This window comes from Anopheles stephensi, chromosome 2, assembly GCF_013141755.1.
Source record: "Anopheles stephensi strain Indian chromosome 2, UCI_ANSTEP_V1.0, whole genome shotgun sequence".
NCBI classification, from domain to species: domain Eukaryota; kingdom Metazoa; phylum Arthropoda; class Insecta; order Diptera; family Culicidae; genus Anopheles; species Anopheles stephensi.
The window spans coordinates 64,295,998-64,320,179 of record NC_050202.1 but is presented as its reverse complement, the minus strand read 5'-3'; the positions used below and the strand labels follow the sequence as shown (position 1 = coordinate 64,320,179).

Here is a 24,182-nt window from a genome sequence, read left to right as displayed (position 1 = left end):
ATTTTTTTGTTGCTCCTCGTACTTGGCGAGAATCTGACAAGTGTTCGTGTTTTTATTTATTTACAGCAACATCTGGGCAAAAATAGGAGCTCATTGGTTGTTGATGGTGGACTTTCAGTGTTTTAGGCCGCAGAAATCAAGGTTTTTTAACGCAAATCGTGTCTATTTAATCCTAATCGTAATCGCGTTAGTGTTTCCTCGCGTATTCTTTCGTCACAGTGCATCTTTGAGAAGTTGCGTACGCAAAATCGAGTGTAAAGCTCACCGTTTGAAGTGCAGACACGGTGTGGTGTGATATTTTGCATACTTCTACTCGATCAGTTGTTCTGAGTGATGTGAAATGAAGGAAAGGCGATAAAACCGTAATCAGCGGATCAGATTGAAGTGCAATCGAGAGATAAGTTTGGGGTGCGTTACGTTGCAAGCCTGGTGTTATTGTTTTGGTTCTAGTTGTGTTGCGTTTTGCTTTACTATCTATCGGTATACCCTGTGTGCTATGGTGGGTGAGTGTATTTGTGTAGTGTAACAATCTGATCAACAATCTATCCATCGAGATGAGCACCGATAGGCTGCTGTTTAGAAATCCGAGCGAGGAGGAATCCCTTTCTAGCACCCCGATCAGTAAATCGCCCTCGCTGGCATCCATCCGCGAAGGGTTAACGCGACGGGAAAGCTATTGCTCCCTGGCATCCTACTCGACCGCTAGTCCCTCGGCCAATGACGGTGATGGTGGGTGTAGAAAGAAGCAAGCCGGTAAGTGTGCACATTGCTACAGTTTTATTTTTCCCAGAAATCACATTTTATTTAGTCTTCTGTTTAAAAGTGCAGTGCTCTGTGTCAAGTGTCAAAACCCCGGTTTACGCACGGTTGCAGGGATGGCGTTAAACCAAACCGCACAGATGTGTATCGATCGGTTTAATAAAATTTACATAATCGAACGGACACCGTAATCATATTCCCCGCCCCTGGGGACGCCGGGAACTAGAGCGGAAACACACTAACCACCGCCACCGACGGAACAACGTGCGCCCAGGACGGGAATCTTGCTAGCAGCTCCTCGAATTCGGCCGTATGCATGTGTTGATACTGCCAGAACTTGGTTGTAACAACGATATCTACCAGATTGCCGTTTTCTTTCGGATGATCGTATTGCACATCAACGGTCATGTTCCACGCCTTCCCCGGCAGGCCATGGGTAATAAAGATAAAGTGTCCATCACGGCCACTGAACGTTGCTGGCGGTGGCACATGGTCTAGCAACGACCAGCCCACCAACTGTACGCCTTTCTTCGGTCCAATAATGATGGACGACTGTATGCTTCCTTCCATGGTAAACAGCAAACGCTGGGAATGCGTGTCGAGCTGCTCCGTACCTAGATAAGCCATCGTGACCATATTATCGACGATCGGTTCCGGGCCTGGCAGCCAATAGTTGCTGCGAAAATATAAATGGCGATTAATTTGGTTGCGGCTCTAAAATCCACGTTGTACAGCTCACTTGAATCGCATCTGATGCCACAGGGAGTAAAACGGTAACGCACAAAACAGTTCCGTTTGGCAGGAATTTACCTGTCGCATCGGAACAAGCGTTTCACCGGGCACAACGTGCTCTTCAATCGTTGCTCGAGTGTTTCTGTCCATCTCCTGGAACAGCTGTTGGTTGGCATGTTTTGACGCTTCTATTCGTTGTACCTCCTTCAGCAGGAACTCGTAGGCCATCACTTCATTTTCCTGACTTCCAGTCGGCTTTGGGCCCAGGTCGTTCAGCGTCTTCAGACTTGCCCAGGCACGCTCGGCAATAAACGCGTTGGGCGAACGTTCTAGATCCCCCACCGTTAACGCCGGTGGTAGCCGTGTGGCCAAATAGCTCGTCAGCAGCCCACAGCCAAGCACAAGCAACAGTGCACCGTAAACTGCACCACTGTTGAGCTGGTGCAGGTTCTTAACCACGTGTCGTTCGTCCTCCTTAAATCGAACACGCTTTTGCTGTGCGCTTTTGCTGTGCTACCATGTATGCTTCCTTCCATGGTAAACAGCAAACGCTGGGAATGCGTGTCGAGCTGCTCCGTACCTAGATAAGCCATCGTGACCATATTATCGACGATCGGTTCCGGGCCTGGCAGCCAATAGTTGCTGCGAAAATATAAATGGCGATTAATTTGGTTGCGGCTCTAAAATCCACGTTGTACAGCTCACTTGAATCGCATCTGATGCCACAGGGAGTAAAACGGTAACGCACAAAACAGTTCCGTTTGGCAGGAATTTACCTGTCGCATCGGAACAAGCGTTTCACCGGGCACAACGTGCTCTTCAATCGTTGCTCGAGTGTTTCTGTCCATCTCCTGGAACAGGTATCCGGCGTCTGAATGCTTGTACAGTCCGTACTCGTCATGAAACACCCGGAACGTGTGCTGTACAGTCGGCGGAAGAAAGCGGAATTAAGTTCACGGCAGATTCGTCGATAGTTGCTGCTACTTTCTCACCGTAACGTAATGTCGTTGAGGTGTTGGATCCTTGGCCATGCTCTCATCCCTATACGGAAACCCAAGTGGGCTCAGACATGCCAGTGCCAGCGTAAATACGATAACGGCAGATAGCTTAGCGGTGAAATTAATCATTTGTCGCAACTGTCCGATAAACGGAATCAAATAGCTACAGCACAGTAGCGTTCCAGCGGCCGCTAGCAGCGAGATAAACACTTCGGGATTGCGCGATCCTCCAAATCGACCGGTGATTGGTACGAACAGTTGTATAAGCACGTTGTAAAAGTTGGTTGACCATAACAACGCGGGCAGCTGGAATGTAAGATGCACGTAAATCCAACGCCGATGCGATCGACTCGCATTGAGGATGATGTTCAGCAGGGACGATGCGAGCGAACAGGCGAGCAGAACCATGGGTATGTAGCCACTACGATAACCGGCACCCGTTGCGGCTAGTGTTACAAAGCTCCAGAACACATTTACTCCGATCAGTCGTGCTTGGGTCATTTGACCCAGCGAAAGGTGGCTCTGCGAATCGTGAAGAGAGTAAATATGTAAACATACGAAATTTATAAGTTTGTGCCAGAGCAAACGCAGGTGCCGGAGGTACCTTATCGTTGGTGTAGAACGTCGTAAGAAATAGATAGACAAAGCAATGTGCCAACAGCGCAGAACAGCAGTAAATGCCCAGGATCAGCTGCGTGTTCGTGTACCAGGTCATGGTTTTACCGAAGAAATCCAGCTGCCGTGCTATTGTCGTGCATGCAACTAGACTAAACACTGTTCCTACTACGGTACCCGCTAGTCCGAATGTAACTTCCCGCAAAACATCCTTGAAGCGCATGCGGGAAAAGCCGATCAAAGGCACCATCACGGAGAGTAGCGCAACGGCTAAATTGATGTACCGTCCGCTAGCGACCGAGTAATGCACAAACACAAACCCGATAAAGTCGAAGAAAACCGTTTCACCGGTGGGTAGTTTTGATGCTGCCAGCTCATCACACTCGGCCAAATCACGCGTCAGTGCGAGCACATTGTCCCCAGTGCGCTGCAACACCTCAAGCGATAGGAAGTCCATGGAATCGTAACGCGTGTGATAGCGGTACCCGTTGGCAATGTGTGCAAAATCCATCCCCGGCACTTCGCCGTAATCGCGAAACATTCGGAAATCCGTATCGGACGGGATCAACCCCAGCTGGAAGATTTCCTCCCCAACGGTGTGCGCGAACGGATGCCGAATGGCACGTGCGTATGCCTGGATCAGCCACGGACGATGTGGTCCAGCCTGGAACAGTACCTCCTTCCCACCGGAACCGGACGATTCGAGGTTGAGAAACGCGCGCACCTCGGCCGCCCACCGGTGCTGTGTGATGAACCCGTGAGCAGCTTGAAGCATCGTTTCTTCGGCCCCATTAAACAGGAAGAGTACCGTGTGCCGTGTGCGCACCGGTTGGCGGGATAAGACACGCAAAACTTCCAACATCACGGCACAGCTGGCACCGTCATCACTAGCACCCGGACTGCTTGCCACCGTGTCAAAGTGGCAGTTTAACAGAAGCGCCTGTCGAGCATCGTTACCCACCAACCGCACCACCAGATTCTGCACGTTCCGATACATGCTGGTCATCGATTGGTTTAGCAGTGAGATACTGAACGCTCCGGTCACCGTTTGGCTGTCGAGTTCGAGCTGTTGGTTGGCATGTTTTGACGCTTCTATTCGTTGTACCTCCTTCAGCAGGAACTCGTAGGCCATCACTTCATTTTCCTGACTTCCAGTCGGCTTTGGGCCCAGGTCGTTCAGCGTCTTCAGACTTGCCCAGGCACGCTCGGCAATAAACGCGTTGGGCGAACGTTCTAGATCCCCCACCGTTAACGCCGGTGGTAGCCGTGTGGCCAAATAGCTCGTCAGCAGCCCACAGCCAAGCACAAGCAACAGTGCACCGTAAACTGCACCACTGTTGAGCTGGTGCAGGTTCTTAACCACGTGTCGTTCGTCCTCCTTAAATCGAACACGCTTTTGCTGTGGCATTCTCTTTGCCGGGCTGTATGGGAAGAACACAGACAGAAACACAGGCACCGCCAATGGGACCGAGGTTCGCGAATGAACTGGCTGACGTTGCACGGTTTTACCCCACGGACAGATGTGCGGCTTCACTGCACGGTGGCGGTGCTTTATCTCTGGCACGATGGACGGTGCGATAGGTTGGTTGGCTTGTGTGTTATCGCAGTATCGACTAAAGGAGTGGGTTTTGCTGCTGGGGACGTCGTACCCTGGAGTGTGTCGTCGTGTACTGCTAACACGATTCCGGGGGAGCAAAACAAGACGCGCCTAGAGTAGTGTATGTGCGTCCGCTTACATGTTACCGATTAACTCGCGCCGGGTGCATCGGCGCGAATGACTAGCAGATAAAAACATAGAATTTCATCTAGAGCACGATTTGGTCCTATTTTGGAATATCTGACCTACGATGAGGTTGTGTGTGTGTGTGCGTGTAATTTGGGAAATTCTTACTGTTATCAAAATATACTGTACCGTGTACCTGTGCAGATAAGCGACAATCAAGATGTGAACACCATTACTTTGGTGGATTGAATTTAAACTAAATCCGTTCAATATTGATAAACAACCCGTTTGATGACTGCTGGTAGTCGGCGAGTTTAAACTGCCATTGCTACTATCATACCTACATGCTTACCTACTTATCGGGCGCCATAATCGCTTCGCGATCTTGGCCTCCTCGCGGTCTAGCGCCGTCTTCTAGCTATCGAATATCCCGTGCTATCTATTTTATGGATGCATAAGATAAGATGCTCTTTACGGGACTAAGAGGAAATTGTCAGCTTTTGGTTGATGTTGAGAACAGGTCTACCTAAGTCCGCCCTGACATGTGTTCTGAGTGGAGCAGTTTCCTCTGGCTTTAGTTTGATCCATTGTTAGCTAAAATCCTTGCTATAGGTGCATGACCCCATTTAGGTGTTCCTGCAACCCTAAGTGTTGTGCCGCTTGCTCGATCGTTTGGTAAGGTATGATGCCTATGCCATCTGTGTTTTCTGACACAGAGCTGGGTTGAAGAGAAGGCAGGCAATCCCATCTCGCCCATAGATGGTAGCGAAGAGATAGACGACTTGTTCCCTGATATATCTACTTGTTTCATTTATGATTATATTGTTGTATCATGTATTTAAATCAACTCATAAGGTGGAAACCTTATGGTCGACGGTCTATTATGATCATACGGCTAATTATGATTATGGAAATAAAAGCAAATTTTCTATTGAGCTTAGTATTACGCTATTAAACTAGTATTTAGTATAGAATGGTGTGAAACTCACTGTAGCATCTCACAAGAAGTGCATCAGCTGCATTCTTTGTCCGTACAATGAATCATCGTGCATGCAAGAACCAACACACCTTCACCCTAACTGTAAACAAACTGCTGACTTGCACCGGCATCATGCCAAGCGGAGAAGCACTTTAGCCGTTCATTCTACGCGAGTGTGCGTGTGCGAGGTGGGTTTGTTTTGTTTACTACCCTCGTTTTGGGGGGTGAAATAGAAGGAACGGATTCGTTGGAACCGGGAGATGGTCGGTGGTGGTCCGGACCGCTCGACTGCGCATGTCCTTCGCAGCGCATCCCATAGTCCAAAATGTCAAACTTCTTTCGTCGTCCGTTCCTTTCGGTTGCATTCGTTTTGTTCAATCCGTGCAGCCCTGACCGCTTGCGTAGCAGAAGCAGACGTTCAGTTGGTGAAAAATCGATAACATAAGCCAATGAAGAAGTAGGCATTTGCAATTCCTGTTCAGATTGCACAGCTTATTTGCGCGCGTGGCGTTAGAGATACAGTTCCGTTCTCTGTTTTCTGGTACCCTTTTGTGTTCATTAGTTCCCTTTTCTTGTGCCAGTAAAACAAGAAACTCCAGAACGCTTGCTTTCTTCCTTCGTGTAACAACGTGGATGCGAAGGCGTGCATTATCGGCGATAGAGTGAACATATTTCCATCATACGAGACAGTTAAACCACGGTGGCAAAACGGAAACATTGCTGAGTCATCCCTTAGGCTCCGTAAATCGCACTGTAAGTTTACGCAAACGAGCATTTCCAACGGGATGCAACGTATGTCTTGTGCATCCTCGGAACAACGGAGAAACGTACAAGCGGTCCAGAAACCCGACTGGACGGAATAACCGCAGCAAGGAGTGTGTGGTTTTTGGAAGAAAAAAGTTGCCAAATAAGGACTAATGTGAGTTTTATGGTGCTTGTCGGTGGTCTAGATGGTTTGTTCTACAACAAAAGAAGAACAAACAAGGACGAAAACATGATACAACCTTCCTAATGTGTTGGCCATGAACAAGCTGCCGTGTTTTGTGCGATTTTTTTTGTGTGCTACATAGACCAAGGTCAAGAGCGTGTTCCAAATAGAGAATTAATTCCAGAAGCATAATTACAGCTTTGATAGCAGAACGGGCAGATTGTTCTATTGGAATATCGAAATACATCTTTATCAGATTCGTAATTCATCATACCATATAGAGACGTAGAGGAGTTCGTAAGAGCGAGAGAGAGAGAAAGAGAGAGACCAACGACGAATCGAATCCTTGAAATACTCTGATCCTGAGCTAGAGAAGAAACATATGTGTGTCAGTTTTACAGCGCAATTTTCTTTATTGCCGCTCTTCTTCAAATTAATTAACTCTTGATTGCTTCGGATAAAGATAGGGTAACTGCTTATATTTAGCATTAGTAAGAGCTTGATCCTACCTGACACAAAATGTTCTACAAAGCTTGTGTCACGTGGTCGAATAGACAGTCGATAGTCGGACAGGACGAAGCACTGCCATCTTCCAAAAACCACTCCAAACTCCTGCAGGTCTACTTACGCTCAGGTTTCTCCAGCTTGGATAGTGGAACACAGCTTCCTCGTTCCTTTGCCTCTTAATTGGATGTGTGTTTCTCTTCTTTCACGTGCACCTCACGCGCCATGCGGTACCGGATGCGGTGAACTTAGCCAAAAATGCGTGCGTTGGGCATTGCGCAGCCGAACAACCACCATCAAACGACTGTCGCCAGCACCACCACCTCCTCCACCACCGCCAGCAATGTCGGCAGCGTCGGTGCGTCGACCGGTGGCAGCGCGGCCGGGATCAACGGTAAGAACGGCAACGGAGATGGACACCATCACGGACCGGGTGCCACCCTGATCACGCTACCCCGAGCCATTCCCGCCGGTACCGGCAGCTCAAACGGTGGCGACGGACATCGTCCCGGCGGTCAGTTGCGGGCGGGCGGGGTGGCCGGCGGTGGCAGCGTCAGCGATACCGCCGCCCAGGACACAATCTATCTGTGCAACTTTCGCGTCACCGTCGACGGCGAATGGCTCTGCCTGAAGGAGCTGCAGGATCTCGATATCAAAGACGGCCAGACCGGTGGTGGCGGCTGCGGCGGTGGGGCCGATGCGCTGGGCGGCGGCGGAGGGGGTGCAGCCGGAGGAACCAGTGACTGCAACGCACTCAATAGTTTCGGTATAATTGAGAACGTAAAATGCGAAGAGAAGATTATCGAGCGCGATTGGGTTAACTACTACTGTAGGTGCCTTTTTATGTACAACAAAGCCTCCCCTTTTTCCCACCCCACACACATAGACACACGGACACAGAACACACATTTCATTCTCACTTGATTTCCTTTTGTACCGTTTCGATATCATTTCCCCGATTTGTTTGTTTGTTGACTTTCCACGTAGAAATGTGTGTAATGGTGTTACCCTGCGTGCCTCCAACACAAAGTACCAAGGCCATTTAACAGTTGTTTAAAGCAAAAAGAAAAACTGAAACTTTGTATTTTGGGCACGCTTTTTTCGGTTTTTGGACATACTTTTATAATTTGCAATGTTGAGATAGGCACGTTCAAACGGCACTCAAAGGAAGGAGCTAAAGCGCTAACTCTAATCCTTTGGGACGGGACAAACAAATGGTAGCCTTTTGCAGTGCAAACATCTGGCAGAACTCTACATTGGCTTACAGTTCGCACATTCGCTTTTAACATGCAAGCTATGCTCGAACTACATTCTTGAAGAATTGGACGGAAATTCTGTACATGAATGTGCTTATTCTTTCACCAATGCATATTATACGTTATGAGCTTATTTTTATTTGGATTTTTATGACTATTTATTTGTTGTTAAATTAATGCTTCCTTGCGCAATATTTTAGTGGCAGGTGGTGCCATGGTAGTAAGAACATTCCATTCGACTATCCCAATGGAAATAGGAATATTCGTTTGATAATCCATAGAAACAAAGGTTTATAGTTAGGCTGTACGTAACGGTCGCTCTGCCTCGTCTGAATCTTGTAATGATTCTCGTTCGATACACGAGATACAGCTACAGGAACGCGATCTCTGACCCCTCTTGATTTGCGATGGTCCTGGTTGAGGATGATCTTCGTTCGGGTTGCGTTGTTGTTTCGATAACGAAGGCTCATTCATTTTTATACCGTATGAATCGTCAGCAACAGATTTGTAACCTTTAGCAGTTGATTTCCAATTTCGCGGTTGAATACGCTGGAGGAACCGAGCCATCGAGAATTTGCGCTGACCGGTTGCCTTATTTTTGGCACCTGAAACAAGTTGATAAAATGTACTTTAATTTACTCAAACAGTTACACAAACTCTTACCTTGGTTATTAGTATCCGCTTCAAGCCGATCGTAAACAGTCAACTCGTCCTCTTCGCTGACCTCCTTAGATAACCTTCTTGTACCTGAACTTCGCCTACGCCTTTCCGCAGATTTTTTACGCTGTTTTGTTAATCGATTATTAGCGATAATACTTCGATTCTGTTGCATTTTGAAGATCATATACACCACTAAAAGCACTGCCATGCTACACCCTATCCAGATGGAGATCTTTTTAAGTGTGGACATTTCTGATCGATTCTCTGGCACATCTTCGTTTTCGTTCAGTTCCTCGGAATCTTGATCGATCCTGTCATCTGGCAAATGTTCATTCAGTGCGGTGATAGATTTTTTCGGATGTTTCCTCCCATTCTCTGCACTTTTCTTTACCTGTAACACACCTTCGAATGCTGGATAGAGAACAGTTTGTCCTTTTGCTAAGATATACTTTGTGTGACTAGATATCCATTCGGCGAACGTTCGGCTGAAAGCTTCAAGCGTGTCCTTTTTACTTGCTAAACATCTCACGATCTCAGTATAGTAATTCAACAGCACACGACTAGCTCGTTTCGATTTGGGATTGTGCACTGATCCGTTGTGAAAATACGGTAGGGTAATTAGGAGCATTTCTTCCGTGTCTTCATCAATCTCCACATAAGGATGCAACGATTCCAACGGTGCTTCCGACAGGTGGTGACAATTGCGCTCTCCAGTTTTGAATTGCTCATCGGATAAAGGGTTCAATTGGGTGAAAAATAGTGAAGGATCAAGATCGTCTAATTGCCAGTGGCTGACGGCAGTACGTCTACTGCTGTCGTTAGGTTCGAGCATTGATTGATATTTCTTTAGAAGTCGAATGGCTTCATTGGCGGCAAAATGGCTTACAAAACCTCCATAGTAGGAGTATTTTATCACCGGTACAAGATAACCATACATTTGGGATCCGCAAGCATCCGCAAAGGCAATCAGCAACAGCTCTCTAGTTTTGTGATCGTCAGACGCTTTTATGGTGTTGTTTTCGAGTTGATTAAAAAATTCTATTTGTTGCATAATTCCGGCATCGTTTATAGGTTCAAATTTTGGGGGACTTTTAGGCATCATTTGCTAAAAAAAAGTCAAAGAAAAAATGCACGCTGAACAAATGATCTCCAAGTCGTGTTATCCCATTCATGTTACCTCGAAATGACGCTTTGCTTGGAACACGGTTAGATCGTCAGCTGTAATACAGGATTGCCGTAATAGTGGTGTATGGTTTACATTGAAGCGATTCTCTTCGTTACTTTTTTCCCTATCTTCCAAAGCATCTCTGCAAAGTGTTCCTGTCAGCATCATACTACTAAGCAGCACGATTAAAAGACTTCGAGCAATTCGGCATTGAGTTGTGCGTTCAGGACCAATCACTTGGAAGCCGTTTAACGCCATTCTCCCTTTTTACTCTGTTTTCCACCAGTTTCTGTACAATCGGCCAATTCTCTGGTCTATTTGACTGGTAGGCACTTTGTTTTTCCGGTTTTCTTTCCACGATCCAAACCCCAAACAAACGTTCAGTCAATTCGATGTCTTCGTAGTAAACCGCATCGCAGGCTACTGCGATCGTGTTATGTAGATCTTTACAACCCAATCGATCGTCAGACAGTCGTTGTTGCATGTACGTGTACGTTTGTCTCTCTACTTTTCATGTCACACACGGTAGCACGCGATCCGGCCTCGATCGAGCGAAGCAATCTGGTGAAGATATGCAAACTGGTGGTAAAGGAATTGCTGGAGCAATCGCTGCGCTTTGGCCGTATGCTGGACTCGGACCACCTGCCGCTACAGCACTTCTTCATCGTGCTAGAGCACGTGTTGCGGCACGGGCTAAAGCCGAAGAAGGGGCTACTCGGCCCGAAAAAGGAACTGTGGGACATTTTGCAAAGCGTCGAGCGGTACTGTGTCGAAGCGATGGACATTACTTCCTCCGTGCGCGATCTGCCCACGGTCCGGACGCACATGGGCCGTGCCCGGGCATGGCTACGATTAGCACTGATGCAGAAAAAGCTGGCCGATTATCTGCAGGTCCTGATCGAGCATCGGGATGATTCGCTGGCCGAGTATTACGAACCGCACGCGTTGATGATGAGCGATGAGGTAGGAATCGGACACGGAGTAATTCTCCCTTTAGTTCTGCGAGTTTTTAATGGAACGTCAATCCCCTCCGCCCGAACTCCCCATTGCTTTTTAGATCATAATCATCGTGGGCATTCTGGTGGGCCTGAATGTGATCGACTGTAATCTGTGCGTGAAGGAGGAAGATCTGGATTCACAGCAAGGCGTGATCGACTTTTCCCTGTACCTTCGGTCGAGCTCGCGTAACAGTCCGGACGAGGAAAACAACGGTGGGGTTGGGGCTGGAATCGATGACAGTGCCACCGGTGCGATGACGGCCGTATTGGACCAGAAGAATTACATCGAAGAACTCAATCGACATCTCAAGTAAGCAACCAACGCTGCATTTCAACACACCAACGGCTAAGCCACGGTTTCTAATCAAACGAAACGCTCGTGACCCTGTTTTTCACACAGTGCTACGGTCGCCAATTTACAAGCCAAGGTCGAATCACTCACCACGACCAACGCACTCATGAAGGAAGATCTAGCGATCGCCCGGAACAGCCTAATGGCACTGCAGGCAGAAAATGCTGCCCTTCGAAGGGCATCCCAGCATGGGCACCCGATCGAGGATAAGACGAACGTGCTGGATCGCTTCGATCCGGAAATGGCAGAAACACTGGCAGAAGAGCGCAAAAAGCGGCAGGAGATCGAAAAGGAACTGGATCTGCAAGTTAGTAGTGGGCACCGGTTGCATAAGGCACGTGTAACCAAGTGTCCGTCTATTCGAACATTCTTTCCCATTAGGTAGCCCTGAAGGCGGAAACGGAAATGGCCATGAAGCTGCTAGAGAAGGATATCCACGAAAAGCAGGACACGATCGTTTCGCTACGCCGCCAGCTAGAGGACATCAAATCGATCAATCTTGACATGTACCGTAAGCTGCAGGTAATATTCAGGGTTCAAGGGTTGTTCAAGGGTTGGCTTGGGTGGGGTTGGGCAGCAAACGGTGTGCCGTTTAGGGGGTGAGAATAATAGGGGTCACCTGTTGTGCCTGACAAATAGACGAATTGTGCCTTGGGATTTATTAACGTTTCGCGTAAGACCGGGTATAAATTATGTTTCCACTCTTTGTCTTCGTCTCCACTATCCGTCCGTGCGTCCAGGAATGTGAACTGGAACTGACACAGAAGGGTGAGATGGTATCGCGGTTACAGATCAAAGCTTCCCAGATAGGCAAAATACTGTCCAATCTCGAGCGAAAGGGAGCGGCCGACGCCATGACGGATTCCCAAATCAGCACAATCAACTCGTTCACCGGGTCCGGTGGTGTATCTTCGCCCTCCGGTACTGGCTCGTACGGAAGTGGGCTCGTTGGTCCACCGAACAAGAAACCACACCTCAAGATCGGTACCATTCCTCCGTTCAATGCAAATAAGCTAAGAAAATCTCCGTCGGTTGGAGCAACAACGGCGGCCGCAACAGCGGCATCGGGTACTGCTGCCACTGCTACGGCTGCAACTTCCGCCGAAGGTAAAGGCACAACAACTCAGGCAACTCCTGGATCGGCAACAGCGCAAGGACAGCAGGAGCAAGACTTGCAGAAAAGATTATCATCCCCTCCGCAGGTGGATCTCGCAAGTACCGGAAAGGGCGGTGAACAGTTACCGGATAGCGAAAACGCAACGACAGTTCCGAGTCCACCATCCAATGCAGACAAACTACCCAACGAATAATCGTGGATCTGTTCACAAGGAACCAAAACTATTCATTTACTTTAACAATACACGCGTTCGAAGACTGCTTGGGGCCGGCATGGGGTCATCATGAAAAGGGGGGGTTCAGGAAGCATAGTTTTAACAATCTCCCGCAAGTCTAAACTGCTACACGCCACCAACATATGAGTGCTATCACGAGAGTGGGGATGATCGTCATCCGTACAGATATTGTGGGGGACAAGGCATGAAAATCTGCAAAACGATGTTAATCAATTACTTATGTATACATTTCCACCCATACACACCCACACACACATGCATTCTTATTGTAGGAGTGTGAGGCGTCGCTGAAGCACAAAACAGAGCTAATGTCGCGGATGGAAACGCAACGCGAATCGATGGCCAGTGCAATATCGCAGCTGGAGAAAAAGTATGCCAATCGTTTCTATATTCTTAAAATTGTGTTTTTTATCAGTAAACTACTTGATTAAGTTAACCTACTACTGTACGCGTATTGTATGCCTTTCTCTGCCCTTACATATATGTCAGAATGCGCTATCCTTAGAGTGAAGCACAGTTGAATTGAGTTCTTGTTCTGCTAGTCATGAAGTAAACTGCGTAGGTTGCGCAAGTCATTATGTATTATTAATCTGCCCGTAAGTCAGTGATGGGAAGCCATGGGAGTACTTTGTATTGCGTGCCGCTATGATAAAATAAATGCAAATAAAAGTAAATGCATCGTTTCACTAAACCTCTACCAGCAGTAACCGTGGTGTGTGTGTGCGTTAAATTGTTTGATGGGGAATGTGACGAAAATAAATGTCTGCCGTAATGCTCAAAACATTTGAACTTTTTTAATTTTTCTAATTAAACAGTCTTACTAATTTTAACTGTTTGATATTGTTCCCATTATGTTTTGAATAATTTACGTAAAATTGTATGTGTAATTAACGGATGGTTTTACTTTCGGTTTTTGCATTGTAATACGATCACATTTTGGTCAACTTTGTCGCACGTTGTCGGTGTAAGTACGTACCACATTTAACTCTTTTGTCACGAAAGAAAATTTCATATTGAAAATAAAATAAATACATGGCCTGGTGGTGCAAGTCTACTTTCTATGATATCTCCTGGCAGCAAGGATTGTCATATAACGGACAACACGTTGCCCGTTTGAGCTTCAAATTTTCTAGTAGAGACCGGGGAAAAAATGTAGAGACTGGGAACGAAAGCCTCTACGAACGAGCGTCTCTAGCTTGCCGTTTCGTTTTCTCAAGGAAAAACGGAGTAAAGACAATCGAGGGTATCTTTATGCTTCAATTATTCATTTTTCTTCATTTTTTAACCTTTTGTTACCTTTATCCGTACCCTTTGGCATTCCTTGTTTAACCAACAGCAGCGCACTGATCACGCTTTCGATTGTTGGTTAGTCCTTCTAAACCTGGACTTTTCGTGACGATTATTTTATTATTATTTTTAATATGCGGCCAATAGCAGCGTAATATGTATTTATTTGTATTTTTTATTGAAAATGCATGAGTGAGAGGATCCAAGCCTATTGGCTGGATCTCTGTGATCGTGTAGATGAGTCATTTATTCAGAGTTAGTCTTTAGTCGTGCGTATGAATGAAAATAATACAGGAGAAGCTGGCACATACAAAAAACTCGTAATAAGGCACTAGACTATTCGATATAATTTTTAACGTTTTACGAGTCGTATGACTATTCTGCTCCTTTATAATAATAAGATTTATTAAGGACGTGCTGTGCTACGGTATATGGACAGTACAAAAAAAAGAAAAATTACAGGAATCAAACATGCGCTTTATGCTTAAAACGTTCAATAACACAAGAACTCAATTCAATTAGCTAAAACTAAAGGGGCTTGATGAATAAAAAAGGCATATAAATAACGCATCGGTAGACGATTACTAAAAATGCTTGAATTATTGAGACACACAATCTTATACCACTCGCAGATACAGCTCGGAAACCGCCAGCCTGAACGCTCTCCAAGAATCGTCCCAAGCGTTATCGCTGCAAGTGGTCGCCAGCGAACAGAGGGCGGCACGAGCCGAAGCCGATTTACGCATCGAGCGCGAGTGGCGAACAGCCATGCAGGAAAAGGAGATGGAACACAAGGAAGTTATTAGCGAGTTGCAGCTTCAGATGAAACAGCTGTCGGATGATTCGAAGGTAGTTCGCGGAGTTGATAGTTTATGTTCGTTTGATTCACTTTTTATCTACCATCATTTCTCTCTATCTCTTCCGATTCTACAGCAACTTGGAAAAGCCAACGTTGAGCTGGAAAAACTTCGCAGCCAGTGGGCCGAAGATCAGCGCACGCTGGAGGAGCTCGGTGTGCAGCTGAGCGTCAGCAAGTTACAAATCTCAGAACTAAAGGAACGAGCAGCTGGCCACCACAATCATCACGGTGCCGATAACAACCGCGACGGTGACTCCTTGGCTGGCAATGGCGGTGGAGGTGGCGGCTGGACACCGGATAAAGTCGTGTCGAAGTGCACGGGGTGTGAAAAAGAGTTTAGCATGACACGGCGCAAGCATCACTGCCGAAACTGTGGTAAAATATTTTGCTCTAGCTGCTCGGAGCATGTGGCCACGCTTTCGGCAACAGATCAGCAGCAAACGGCCAACGGAAGCAAACCGGTGCGCGTATGTGATCATTGTTGGGAAAAGTTGGCCGCAAAGTAAAGCCTACCGTAGCGATGATGAGCGGTGTCGCACCGTTTTTAATGGTTTTAACTGTGGAAAAGCAAACCGATTCCAACCCGTTCGACAAAATGCTCTATCCGGGATGCCTTACAAATAGATAAAATAGAGATGGTGTGTTGTGCATAATCAGTCGTGTCGAATGCAGGAGGTAGAAAGATTATCAGCTCGACAAAATGTTTCATATACCTTTATATACTTGGAATGTTCGGTAGAATATTTATTTTAATAAATATAAGTACATGTACCACCGCCTTGATTTTATTTTTTATCACGTAAAATGTTCCATCCCTTGATTTGAATTCATAAATTCGTGCTCGAACCAATATCGCGGTACGTGGTTTTTTCACCGGTACGTTCGAGCAGTGTGGAATGACATCTGAATAGTGCGAGTCAACGCAACCCTGCGCAAAGTGTCACGTGAGGAACGCAGTGGGAATGGAACAAAAATCAATTTTCTACCTAACACAATAACGTCATATGATCACAAGTGCAAATTCGGAGGGCAGATAACTTCACTGGACGGCAAGATGTTGCGGGCGATTTCCCTTCTATTTGCGCTGATTGCGGCTGGTAAGTGTTTTAACGTACAAAATAGCGTAAATAAAGCATGCGCGCTATTCACATCGCTGGCCAAAGCTTGGTGGGGGCGAATGTTTTAAAGGCAAAAGCATAAACATTACACAGCATGAAAGTCCGAAGGCCCTGCCTGCTAGATGTGATAATCCTTTTCGTTGTGCAGAAGAGAAGAAAGAACGCCCAATTCTAATTAGTTTTCTACCCTTTTCAGCAAACTGTGATCAACTATCCGTGCTATATGCGCCAAAAGCGGTGGAATTCAGTGGAAACAGCCGGTTGGATTCGGAAGCGCTGCCGGAAGTGTTCGGAGCTGCCCTGGGCTACTCCGTGAGCCTACCGACAGAATGGGACGGTATGATAATCAAGGATCCGTTCAACACTGCCAACGGAGCGGTTGTGGTTGTTGCCGAGGGACTTGAATCCGTTACAGTGGAGGTATGTGCTCATGACGCATCGGTACGAGAGTGGCTTATGCACCATCCCCCCTTTTTTTTGCAGGGTGCCAAGAGCTATCAATTGGACGGTAATACCGGATCCGTTGCACTGAGCGAGCTAATCCAAAAATCGGCCGATCACCAGGGTGTCAGCTTCGAGGTGGACCTGAAGGAATCGTCCGATAACTTTGCCACCCCGCTCGGTACGGTTCAGCCAGACGATGAGGAAGTGAAACCGCAACATCTGAAACCAAAATCGAACAAAGCCGATTCAGACTTTTTGCGCCAGATTGCGTTCCTGAATGGACTGAGCGATCTGCTTGTCACATCCACCGACCGCATCCCGACCGTGCACATTGTTCGCGTTTCCTTCGAAGCACTGGTGGCCGCCCACGAACCAAACTCTCCCGCATTGGAGGAGGCGAAGAAACTGTTCGTTAACGCGTTGGCAGGTCTCGAAACGGCGTCCGAAAAGGCGTTCGATGGTGCGGTTATCGTTGGGCTGGTGACGGCCAGCGAAGGTCAGCTGGTGGTGCGTTCGAAGCGTCAGGCAGTACAACCGAAACAGGATGATGGTGATGTAAGTAGTCACGTTAGGGGTAGGATTTACTGCGGATGTCCGTAAAATATGTTTCGTCGATTTCTTCGCAGGACAATCCAATGAACTTGGCCGCCAAGTACAACAGCAACTACCCAGTCATGTTCAACATCATTCTATGGTTCAGCGTCGTGCTAGTGTTCTCACTGATCGCCATCTCGATCGTGATCGGCACCATGGATCCGGGTCGCGATTCCATCATCTACCGTATGACCTCGACCAGAATGAAGAAGGATAACTAAATCCATTCATCCGCACCTTCTTCGACCTATATCCGGTAGGCCATAAGCGTTCCAGCTGTTAGCTAAACGATCGTACCCGATCTACTCTGTGCACTTGATTAACAATTCGGAAAGTATTAGAACGTGAAGACCATCTGTGCTGTGCTGGAACGCTGAGCCCTAGTGCTCCTAATTGTATGGGGTGCAAAACACACACAAACCTACCCCATTTTAAAAGACTCTTCTTTTTTCGTCGTACATCCAACCATCATCACGCTCCAACCATCAGATTTGACGTTCCCGTGGGACGATGCAGGAAACCCAACATCTTCCTTCCTAGAGAGAGAAAGAGTCCTGGCTGCGAAGCTGCGCTCATCCACCGCACAACGTCCTCTCCCATGATACTTAAACGTTTGTTTGGTTTGTTTTCCCGATTGATATGAGCCCCCCGAGTTGCCGTCGCCCTTGTCGGTGGATTTTACCAACAACCAACCGCGCTAATGCATACGCGATGTCCCTTTGTTTTCACTTGTTGTTGTTTATTTGAGTTTCGTTCGTCAGGCGTAGAAAATAAATAAGGATAACATTCCAGAGCGATGTACTTGGGAAGGATATTTTTGGCGGAATGTATTGGGAAATCAAATAATCGTTTTGCCCTTAAATTCTCCAAGGGAAGGGAGACCTGTTAGCCATAACTACATACTGTCGGATGTTTTAGTTTAATTATAGCAAGCTATGATTCCCCTTTGTTTATAGCACACAACTTGACAGCTGTCAAACGGCGGGTTTGGAAAATCAACAAGAAAAGCGAGCAGGCTGTGTGTGTTTTTTTGTATTGTTTATTTAACTTTTACTGCAAATAGTGCCTTATTTCCTCAACTATAAACCGATACCGAGTGCCTTATCGATACTGCAGCTGCTGCTTGATTGGGTGGAACGGGTGGCGTTTCGTTGGATAAACAACAAACCCATCCAGGTGCCGAAAGAGGTGTGTATAAATATGACGATTATGAGCTCATCGGGGTAGGTGTACGGTTCAGTTCGGCGATCGTGCAGTGAGATGTGGGCCAAGAATATGAGTGTGCCCGCCTACCTACATCCTCCCGTTCCAAGGTTTTCGCGATTTGGTGCTAGTGGTTTCTTCGACAACGAGATGCTTGCTATTTCAAGTGTTATTCGGTGAATACTGTTAATTTGATACTACCTATTTGTGCTCTGTGCAACTTGTTACCACTTTTTTGTAGCTTTTCATTTTTCACCCCGTTGGATCACAGTCAAAAAGTGCGCTTCCTTATACGGAAAACGATCTACAAGGGAGAAGATTCGTTGTATTCTCACATTTAGAACATGGCTCCAGTAGCAGGGTAAGCGTTTGCGTGCTTAGATCGTTCTTAAGATCGATGGTTGTGGTGCAACATCAAACAATTGATGACCGAAACTAACAAAGTACAACCGTGTAACATGAGTTCAATTGTGACCAGATGGCAGATGGTGGATGGGTTACCGCGCTTATGCGACCACCACCAGCCCTATCTTGCAAGACGACCAATCGTCGCAGTGGACTTGCGCAAGCTAACCGAACATCCGCTCGATGAGCACGCCTAAACAGCAACTCACACGATTATGTATGCTCGCCTGTGGGGAAATTTGTGGAATATGTTTTAAACAGCAATTGTACCGAATATTCGTTTTAAATCAAATCTAACACTTTAACAACAATCTTTTGTTCGTTGCTCACCTCGAAGTAATGCAGCATTGCAATGAAATTAGCTAGTAGTCACTGGACCGAATTTAAGCGGAACACGGAACACTCACAAACGAATAGCCCCTACGAAGATGCGATGCGAGCGATCATGCTCTTCGAAAGGGGTTCAAGCAAAACAAGTCCTGCTTGCTGGACCGACGTACGAAGACGCCACACACTGATGACGACGATGCTGCGGCTTGTTTTCTCCTTAAAAGGCGTAAATCGGTGCCCACCGTCGTACTTTCTTTTTTTCTGCTGCGTTCGTACGCTACACACGTTGTCGTTTTATGAAACCCGAACGGAACCAGGAAAACTGGCTATCGTCGCGTAAATCCTTATTGGCGAAGTGGACCATCGTTTTTCGTGATTGCAAAGCGCTGCAGCAGAGTACGTCGTGTCCGGTTTCAGTCGTAGTTGGCGTTGCTTTGCAGGATAAGCACCTGGTCACATCCACGTTCGAAGGGCGGTGTTACAGTACTGCTGAGCGAGGCTGACGTTTTGTGTGTTCCATTACGTGATACGATACGTTTATCACGATATTATTAATCCTAGCAGAAGGCACAGCCGAAGAAAGGAAAGATCCGCCGCCTTGTAAGGGTGGCGTCAAACGTCAGTACCTTACCGGAACCTGTCCACAGAAGTAGCTCGTCTCGTGTGCCTCTGCTACCAGCGAGCAAACGGTGTACTTTCCCGTTTTTAGCTTCGTCAGCTTGAAAGAAGCTTGGCTGCGTTCATATTTCGCAGCTACAGCGAGCGTGTGTGATAAGTGTAGCGCAAACGAGCGCAGCAAAGGCGCTATGAGTGCACTTAAACTAAAGCCCCTGGAAGATTCGAACCTTTACAAGCGCCGTACTACGTCGAAGGAGAATTTGCTCCAAACGGTAACAGTATCGGCGGGCGATACGATACGTCCCAGGCCAGAGCTGGACGGCACGACCTCGGGCAACCGTTCTCCAGCCGCTCCGCGGCTTACTATGCCCATTGGTTCGACACGGCAGCCACCGACGACACACTCACCGATGCACAATTTCGTTTCGTATCCACCATATCCCCCCCAGCAGGAGGAGAGTTATTATCAGCAACCCAAGACACCGATAAGAATGGCGAGCGGTGGTGGGGGTACCCCCGGCGGACTACCCCCCTTTTCCGTCTCCACCCCAGTGGGCCAGAAAAATGTTCAATTCTCAACGACTGCAGCTGCTGGCAGAAGTGTGTACGATGGCAGTTCTACCCAACAGTACCGACCACCGCCTGCAGTGCCGTTCGAACGTCCGACCAATCCACATAGCGGTGTGACTCGCCCAGCAGGGAACGCTAGCGCTGTGCCACAACCGTCGCCTGGAACGTATCAGAATCTGCCGGTTATACCGCCGGCAACACCGACAACGCCGGGCAGAAGGATGGAATCCTGGGAACAGTTTGGACGATCGAACCTGCAAACGGTGGCGGCCGGCGGGTTAGTTGTTGTCTTCCAACATACGACTATACGGTGTGGGGCTATACTACGCATTGTGATCGTGTCGTTGTTATCCGTTCTTAATAGCGTCAAGCAGGCGTCGACACGTAATCGGGAAGCATCGTTCTCAGCGGTTGCTTGGTTGTTGTAGAATATACAGCGGACGTCTAAATACTTACAAAAAAGCTGAACAAAATTATGTTTCCAAGTGACCGTTGTTGGACGTAAGAGTGCAGACTCGATCTTTTTCCTTAGCTTTAGGATCGTCGATGGGCTTTAAGTGTATTAAGACCAATAATGCTGGCCTAATTCTGGTTAACATTCTAGCGGGTTATAGTAACTGTAACACACCACATTCTGGGAGCTTGTTAGGCGCTTGGTCTTTCGTACAGTCTGTTGTGCTTGTCCTTAACAGTTGTTTTGTCCTTGTCCCGAATAGCTTCCAAAACTACGCTGCCTAATGCTTCTTAAACCACTATCATCAAGCATCAGTTCTGCACTACAAAGCATGCTCTCCTTTTTTCCAGTGTAACGACCACCAACAACATGTCGCTCGGTACGATGCACTGTACCCGGTGCGACGAAGGTTTCGAGCCTCACGAACGCATCGTCAACTCGAACGGACAGCTCTGGCATACGCAATGTTTTGTGTGAGTAGCTCATCCCGACCGGACACTCGGAAGCCCGTTCTAATCGTGTGCTTGCACATGCTTTCTAGGTGCGCTCAGTGCTTCCGGCAGTTCCAGGACGGTATCTTCTACGAGTTCGAGGGACGCAAGTACTGCGAGAAGGACTTCCACATCCTGTTTGCACCGTGCTGCAACAAGTGTAACAACTTTGTCATCGGACGCGTCATTAAAGCGATGGCAGCGAACTGGCATCCGCAGTGTTTCACCTGCGAGCGGTGCAGTATTCCGCTGGCCGATTCCGGCTTTATTCGCAACCAGAACCGGGCGCTCTGCCACGATTGCAACCGGAAGGAGAAGGAGGTCGGTCTCGGGAAGCTAGTTTGCAACAAGTGCCAGTAAGTGCCGAAATCGATGGGGGCGATCCGTCCTGGAGAGGAGAAGTGGTTTTTTATCGTGTTGATTGTTCCGCATTTTCAGTGGCATTATCGACGATGCACCATTACGCTTCCGGGGTGAAGTTTATCATGGCTATCACTTCAACTGTACCGCTTGCGGGGCGGAACTGGACTCGTCGGCTCGGGAGGTAAAGAATCGGACCGGGTACGCGGCCAACGACATGAACGAGCTGTACTGTCTGCGGTGTCACGATCGTATGGGCATTCCGATTTGTGGTGCCTGTCGTCGTCCGATCGAGGAACGGGTGGTGACCGCTTTGGGCAAACACTGGCATGTGGAGGTGTGTACGGTTTTAGATATTGCATTGAACAAATTAGTTCAATTAGTTAATAACAATTCGCGTTCGCCATTCTTTCCTTGCAGCACTTTGTGTGTGCCAAGTGTGAAAAACCGTTCCTTGGCCACCGGCACTACGAGAAGCGTGGCATGGCTTACTGTGAGACGCACTACCATCAGCTGTTTGGTAATCTGTGTTTCGTGTGCAATCAAGTCATCGCTGGTGATGGTAAGTGTGATGGTGGGACACCTGTTTCAACTACTATTCTAAAATCGTTCTCAACACATCTCTCTCTCTGCCCGGCACAGTTTTCACTGCCCTGAACAAGGCCTGGTGTGTTCATCACTTCTCCTGTTCTATTTGCGACCAGAAGCTTGACCAAAAGTCCAAATTTTTCGAGTACGACGAGAAACCGGTTTGCAAGAAGTGCTACGAACGGTTCCCGAACGAGTTGCGCCGCCGTTTGCGTATTTCGCATGAAAATACGATCAAAAAGCCCGCCCCATAGGGCGCTCCAGGGAACGGATCAACCCGTAAACCTGCTGCTTCTTCCACTTACGACGAAACGAACAATATGTGTGTGTGCCAATGGGAAAAAAACAAATCTCCTAACAAAAGCAAGAAAAGCAGAAGCAATTTTCTAACACAATTCTTAACACGTTTAACACAGTGAAACGAAACCACGCGAGTGTTCTTCTACCCATATTAGTAGACTAGAAGATTTTTTATGCGAAAAGCAAAGTCAAGCGAGGTGCCTTATCACCATAGTAACCGATAGAGAAGGAATAGCTTTGCTGCTCTCACTCTGCACTTAGTCTATTTTATATAACAAACGATGTTTTTTATGTAGTGTTCTCTATATAATATAATTAACGGATGCGATTGCACATCAGTTTGAGTCAGTTAGGGCAAAGTAAAGCAGGTCATTTGTGTGTTTGTATATGTTACGTTGCGTGACATTCGCTCCTCTTGCATATGTATCTTGTTCCATTGGTGGTGCTCGAATAGGACTAAACGCACACAAACGTGCACGCGCGCAGCTGTCATCGGTTGAGCATATCTTTATCTGTACTTTTTTTTATTAATACAACCTAACAACGACCGATCCACAGCGGGTAGCCACACAAAGAAGGAAACAAAAATTAGTGTTTGTAGAGAAGAACCACCATACAATGGAAACTGATGTATTTCGTGTACCGTGTAGAATGTAGCAATAAACTAATACGATCGTTCTTTTTAACTCCAACCCAACCCACTGTACTGGTTTATTGGAAAGAAAAGATTCCTTCCACGAGGAATGTCTCGTATGGAAAGGTCCGAGGAAAGGTTTTTCTTTCGTCCTACAAAACTCAAAGATACATATGTTTCAACTCATTTATTTTTATTTTTACCATTTTCTCTTACGCTCTCCTTCTGCTTCACCTTCCACTGCTTACCTTATTTGTTACTCGTTTCTTCTTCCACTTTCTCTGCTTAATCTTCTTTTGTTTTAAATTGTTTATAATCACATATGAAGCCATCGTACTAAATTTACCATTATCGCGCATTTCGCTTATGTTTGTGTGTCGTGTGTTTGTGGTTTAGTTTTTTGTATTTTATTTTTTATCCACCCGCCAGTTTGTATGTCTCTTACTACTACACACCACCTGCTACGCTCTCTCGTTTATTACTGTAGTTGTCCCAACTTGTAAGACATTGTTTTTGTTTCAAGTTCTTCAACACTAGCGGGTCCTCGTCTCACTTGCTTCTCAATTCACCTTGACCGCGTCCCATGCCTGTGTATAGAGCCCTGTTTTTTCTTTCGATGCAAAATATTTGTTGGTTTGTCAAAGTGTGTATAGAAATCGGTCCCGGTCACACCAGCTTTCGACCGGCAGGCGCTTTCTGGTGTATGTCTGGCGGGACAACAACATACCAACTTGACGAACTACACACGGTTCACACACAAATAAATACACACAAACACATGTAGGAGACACTGAGTGTGTCGAATTCGTCCGCTGGTTGGACATCCCATCCCTTCAATCAAACCCACCCGTCCCCCGTCCCTTTCCTTTTCCTTTACACCGTGTCGCTTATTGCCGAACACATTTG

At 47.1% G+C, this 24,182-nt stretch overlaps 4 protein-coding genes and 1 long non-coding RNA gene across 17 annotated transcripts; 3 read left to right on the top strand and 2 right to left on the bottom strand.

Annotated features, from left to right (window-relative positions):
- Positions 1-49: 49 nt before the first annotated feature.
- On the top strand, positions 50-15,938 carry LOC118506805 (protein RUFY3). Of its 5 annotated transcripts, none has more exons than XM_036044456.1 (9): positions 4,740-6,559; positions 7,491-7,632; positions 10,849-11,282; positions 11,377-11,627; positions 11,718-11,976; positions 12,051-12,191; positions 13,294-13,391; positions 14,941-15,157; positions 15,242-15,938. In XM_036044456.1, the coding sequence occupies exons 2-9, from the start codon at positions 7,497-7,499 to the stop codon at positions 15,671-15,673; spliced, it is 1,968 nt and encodes a 655-aa protein (XP_035900349.1). In that variant the 5' UTR covers positions 4,740-6,559; positions 7,491-7,496; the 3' UTR covers positions 15,674-15,938. The 5 variants fall into 5 exon arrangements, with proteins under 5 accessions (XP_035900348.1, XP_035900349.1, XP_035900346.1 ...); XM_036044453.1 differs by having other exon boundaries at positions 7,491-8,004; XM_036044452.1 differs by having other exon boundaries at positions 7,491-8,067.
- On the bottom strand, positions 755-4,689 carry LOC118506804 (endoplasmic reticulum metallopeptidase 1-like). Of its 2 annotated transcripts, none has more exons than XM_036044450.1 (5): positions 3,094-4,689; positions 2,484-3,011; positions 2,340-2,411; positions 1,499-1,641; positions 755-1,435 (listed from the first exon to the last, which is right to left on the bottom strand). In XM_036044450.1, the coding sequence occupies exons 1-5, from the start codon at positions 4,510-4,512 to the stop codon at positions 982-984; spliced, it is 2,616 nt and encodes an 871-aa protein (XP_035900343.1). In that variant the 5' UTR covers positions 4,513-4,689; the 3' UTR covers positions 755-981. The 2 variants fall into 2 exon arrangements, with proteins under 2 accessions (XP_035900343.1, XP_035900342.1); XM_036044449.1 differs by lacking the exon at positions 1,499-1,641 and adding an exon at positions 2,012-2,133 and having other exon boundaries at positions 755-1,313; positions 2,197-2,411; positions 3,094-4,688.
- Positions 15,939-16,081: 143 nt separating the features above from the next.
- Positions 16,082-18,120, top strand: LOC118506807 (ATPase H(+)-transporting accessory protein 2). 2 transcript variants are annotated; one of them, XM_036044466.1, is made up of 4 exons: positions 16,082-16,264; positions 16,482-16,705; positions 16,769-17,284; positions 17,356-18,120. In XM_036044466.1, exons 1-4 carry the CDS (start codon positions 16,222-16,224, stop codon positions 17,542-17,544), a joined length of 972 nt encoding a protein of 323 aa, XP_035900359.1. In that variant the 5' UTR covers positions 16,082-16,221; the 3' UTR covers positions 17,545-18,120. The 2 variants fall into 2 exon arrangements, with proteins under 2 accessions (XP_035900359.1, XP_035900358.1); XM_036044465.1 differs by having other exon boundaries at positions 16,104-16,264; positions 16,482-17,284.
- A 165-nt stretch (positions 18,121-18,285) lies between these two features.
- On the top strand, positions 18,286-23,334 carry LOC118506806 (LIM and senescent cell antigen-like-containing domain protein 1). Of its 7 annotated transcripts, none has more exons than XM_036044463.1 (7): positions 18,286-18,511; positions 18,768-18,887; positions 21,254-21,376; positions 21,445-21,750; positions 21,833-22,091; positions 22,175-22,316; positions 22,397-23,334. In XM_036044463.1, the coding sequence occupies exons 2-7, from the start codon at positions 18,871-18,873 to the stop codon at positions 22,594-22,596; spliced, it is 1,047 nt and encodes a 348-aa protein (XP_035900356.1). In that variant the 5' UTR covers positions 18,286-18,511; positions 18,768-18,870; the 3' UTR covers positions 22,597-23,334. The 7 variants fall into 7 exon arrangements, with proteins under 7 accessions (XP_035900356.1, XP_035900357.1, XP_035900353.1 ...); XM_036044460.1 differs by lacking the exon at positions 18,768-18,887 and adding an exon at positions 20,332-20,726 and having other exon boundaries at positions 18,292-18,511; XM_036044459.1 differs by lacking the exon at positions 18,768-18,887 and adding an exon at positions 20,329-20,726 and having other exon boundaries at positions 18,292-18,511.
- On the bottom strand, positions 18,347-20,322 carry LOC118506808. Its single transcript, XR_004905551.1, has 2 exons — positions 19,262-20,322; positions 18,347-19,158 (listed from the first exon to the last, which is right to left on the bottom strand). It is a non-coding gene; the product is annotated as an uncharacterized LOC118506808 (long non-coding RNA).
- Positions 23,335-24,182: the final 848 nt, after the last annotated feature.

Coding starts and splice junctions, on each gene's coding strand:
- LOC118506804 (XM_036044450.1), bottom strand. CDS start 4,512: ATGCCACAGCAAAAGCGTGTTCGATTTAAGGAGGACGAACGACACGTG. Junction 3,012..3,093: donor CGTTCTACACCAACGATAAG/GTACCTCCGGCA, acceptor CACGATTCGCAG/AGCCACCTTTCGCTGGGTCA. Junction 1,642..2,339: donor CCGGATACCTGTTCCAGGAG/ATGGACAGAAAC, acceptor CTGTTCCAGGAG/ATGGACAGAAACACTCGAGC.
- LOC118506805 (XM_036044452.1), top strand. CDS start 7,497: ATGCGTGCGTTGGGCATTGCGCAGCCGAACAACCACCATCAAACGACT. Junction 11,283..11,376: donor CGTTGATGATGAGCGATGAG/GTAGGAATCGGA, acceptor ATTGCTTTTTAG/ATCATAATCATCGTGGGCAT. Junction 15,158..15,241: donor AGCTGTCGGATGATTCGAAG/GTAGTTCGCGGA, acceptor CCGATTCTACAG/CAACTTGGAAAAGCCAACGT.
- LOC118506807 (XM_036044465.1), top strand. CDS start 16,222: ATGTTGCGGGCGATTTCCCTTCTATTTGCGCTGATTGCGGCTG. Junction 16,265..16,481: donor ATTTGCGCTGATTGCGGCTG/GTAAGTGTTTTA, acceptor TACCCTTTTCAG/CAAACTGTGATCAACTATCC. Junction 17,285..17,355: donor CGAAACAGGATGATGGTGAT/GTAAGTAGTCAC, acceptor ATTTCTTCGCAG/GACAATCCAATGAACTTGGC.
- LOC118506806 (XM_036044460.1), top strand. CDS start 20,371: ATGGCGAGCGGTGGTGGGGGTACCCCCGGCGGACTACCCCCCTTTTCC. Junction 21,377..21,444: donor TGGCATACGCAATGTTTTGT/GTGAGTAGCTCA, acceptor CATGCTTTCTAG/GTGCGCTCAGTGCTTCCGGC. Junction 21,751..21,832: donor CTAGTTTGCAACAAGTGCCA/GTAAGTGCCGAA, acceptor CCGCATTTTCAG/TGGCATTATCGACGATGCAC.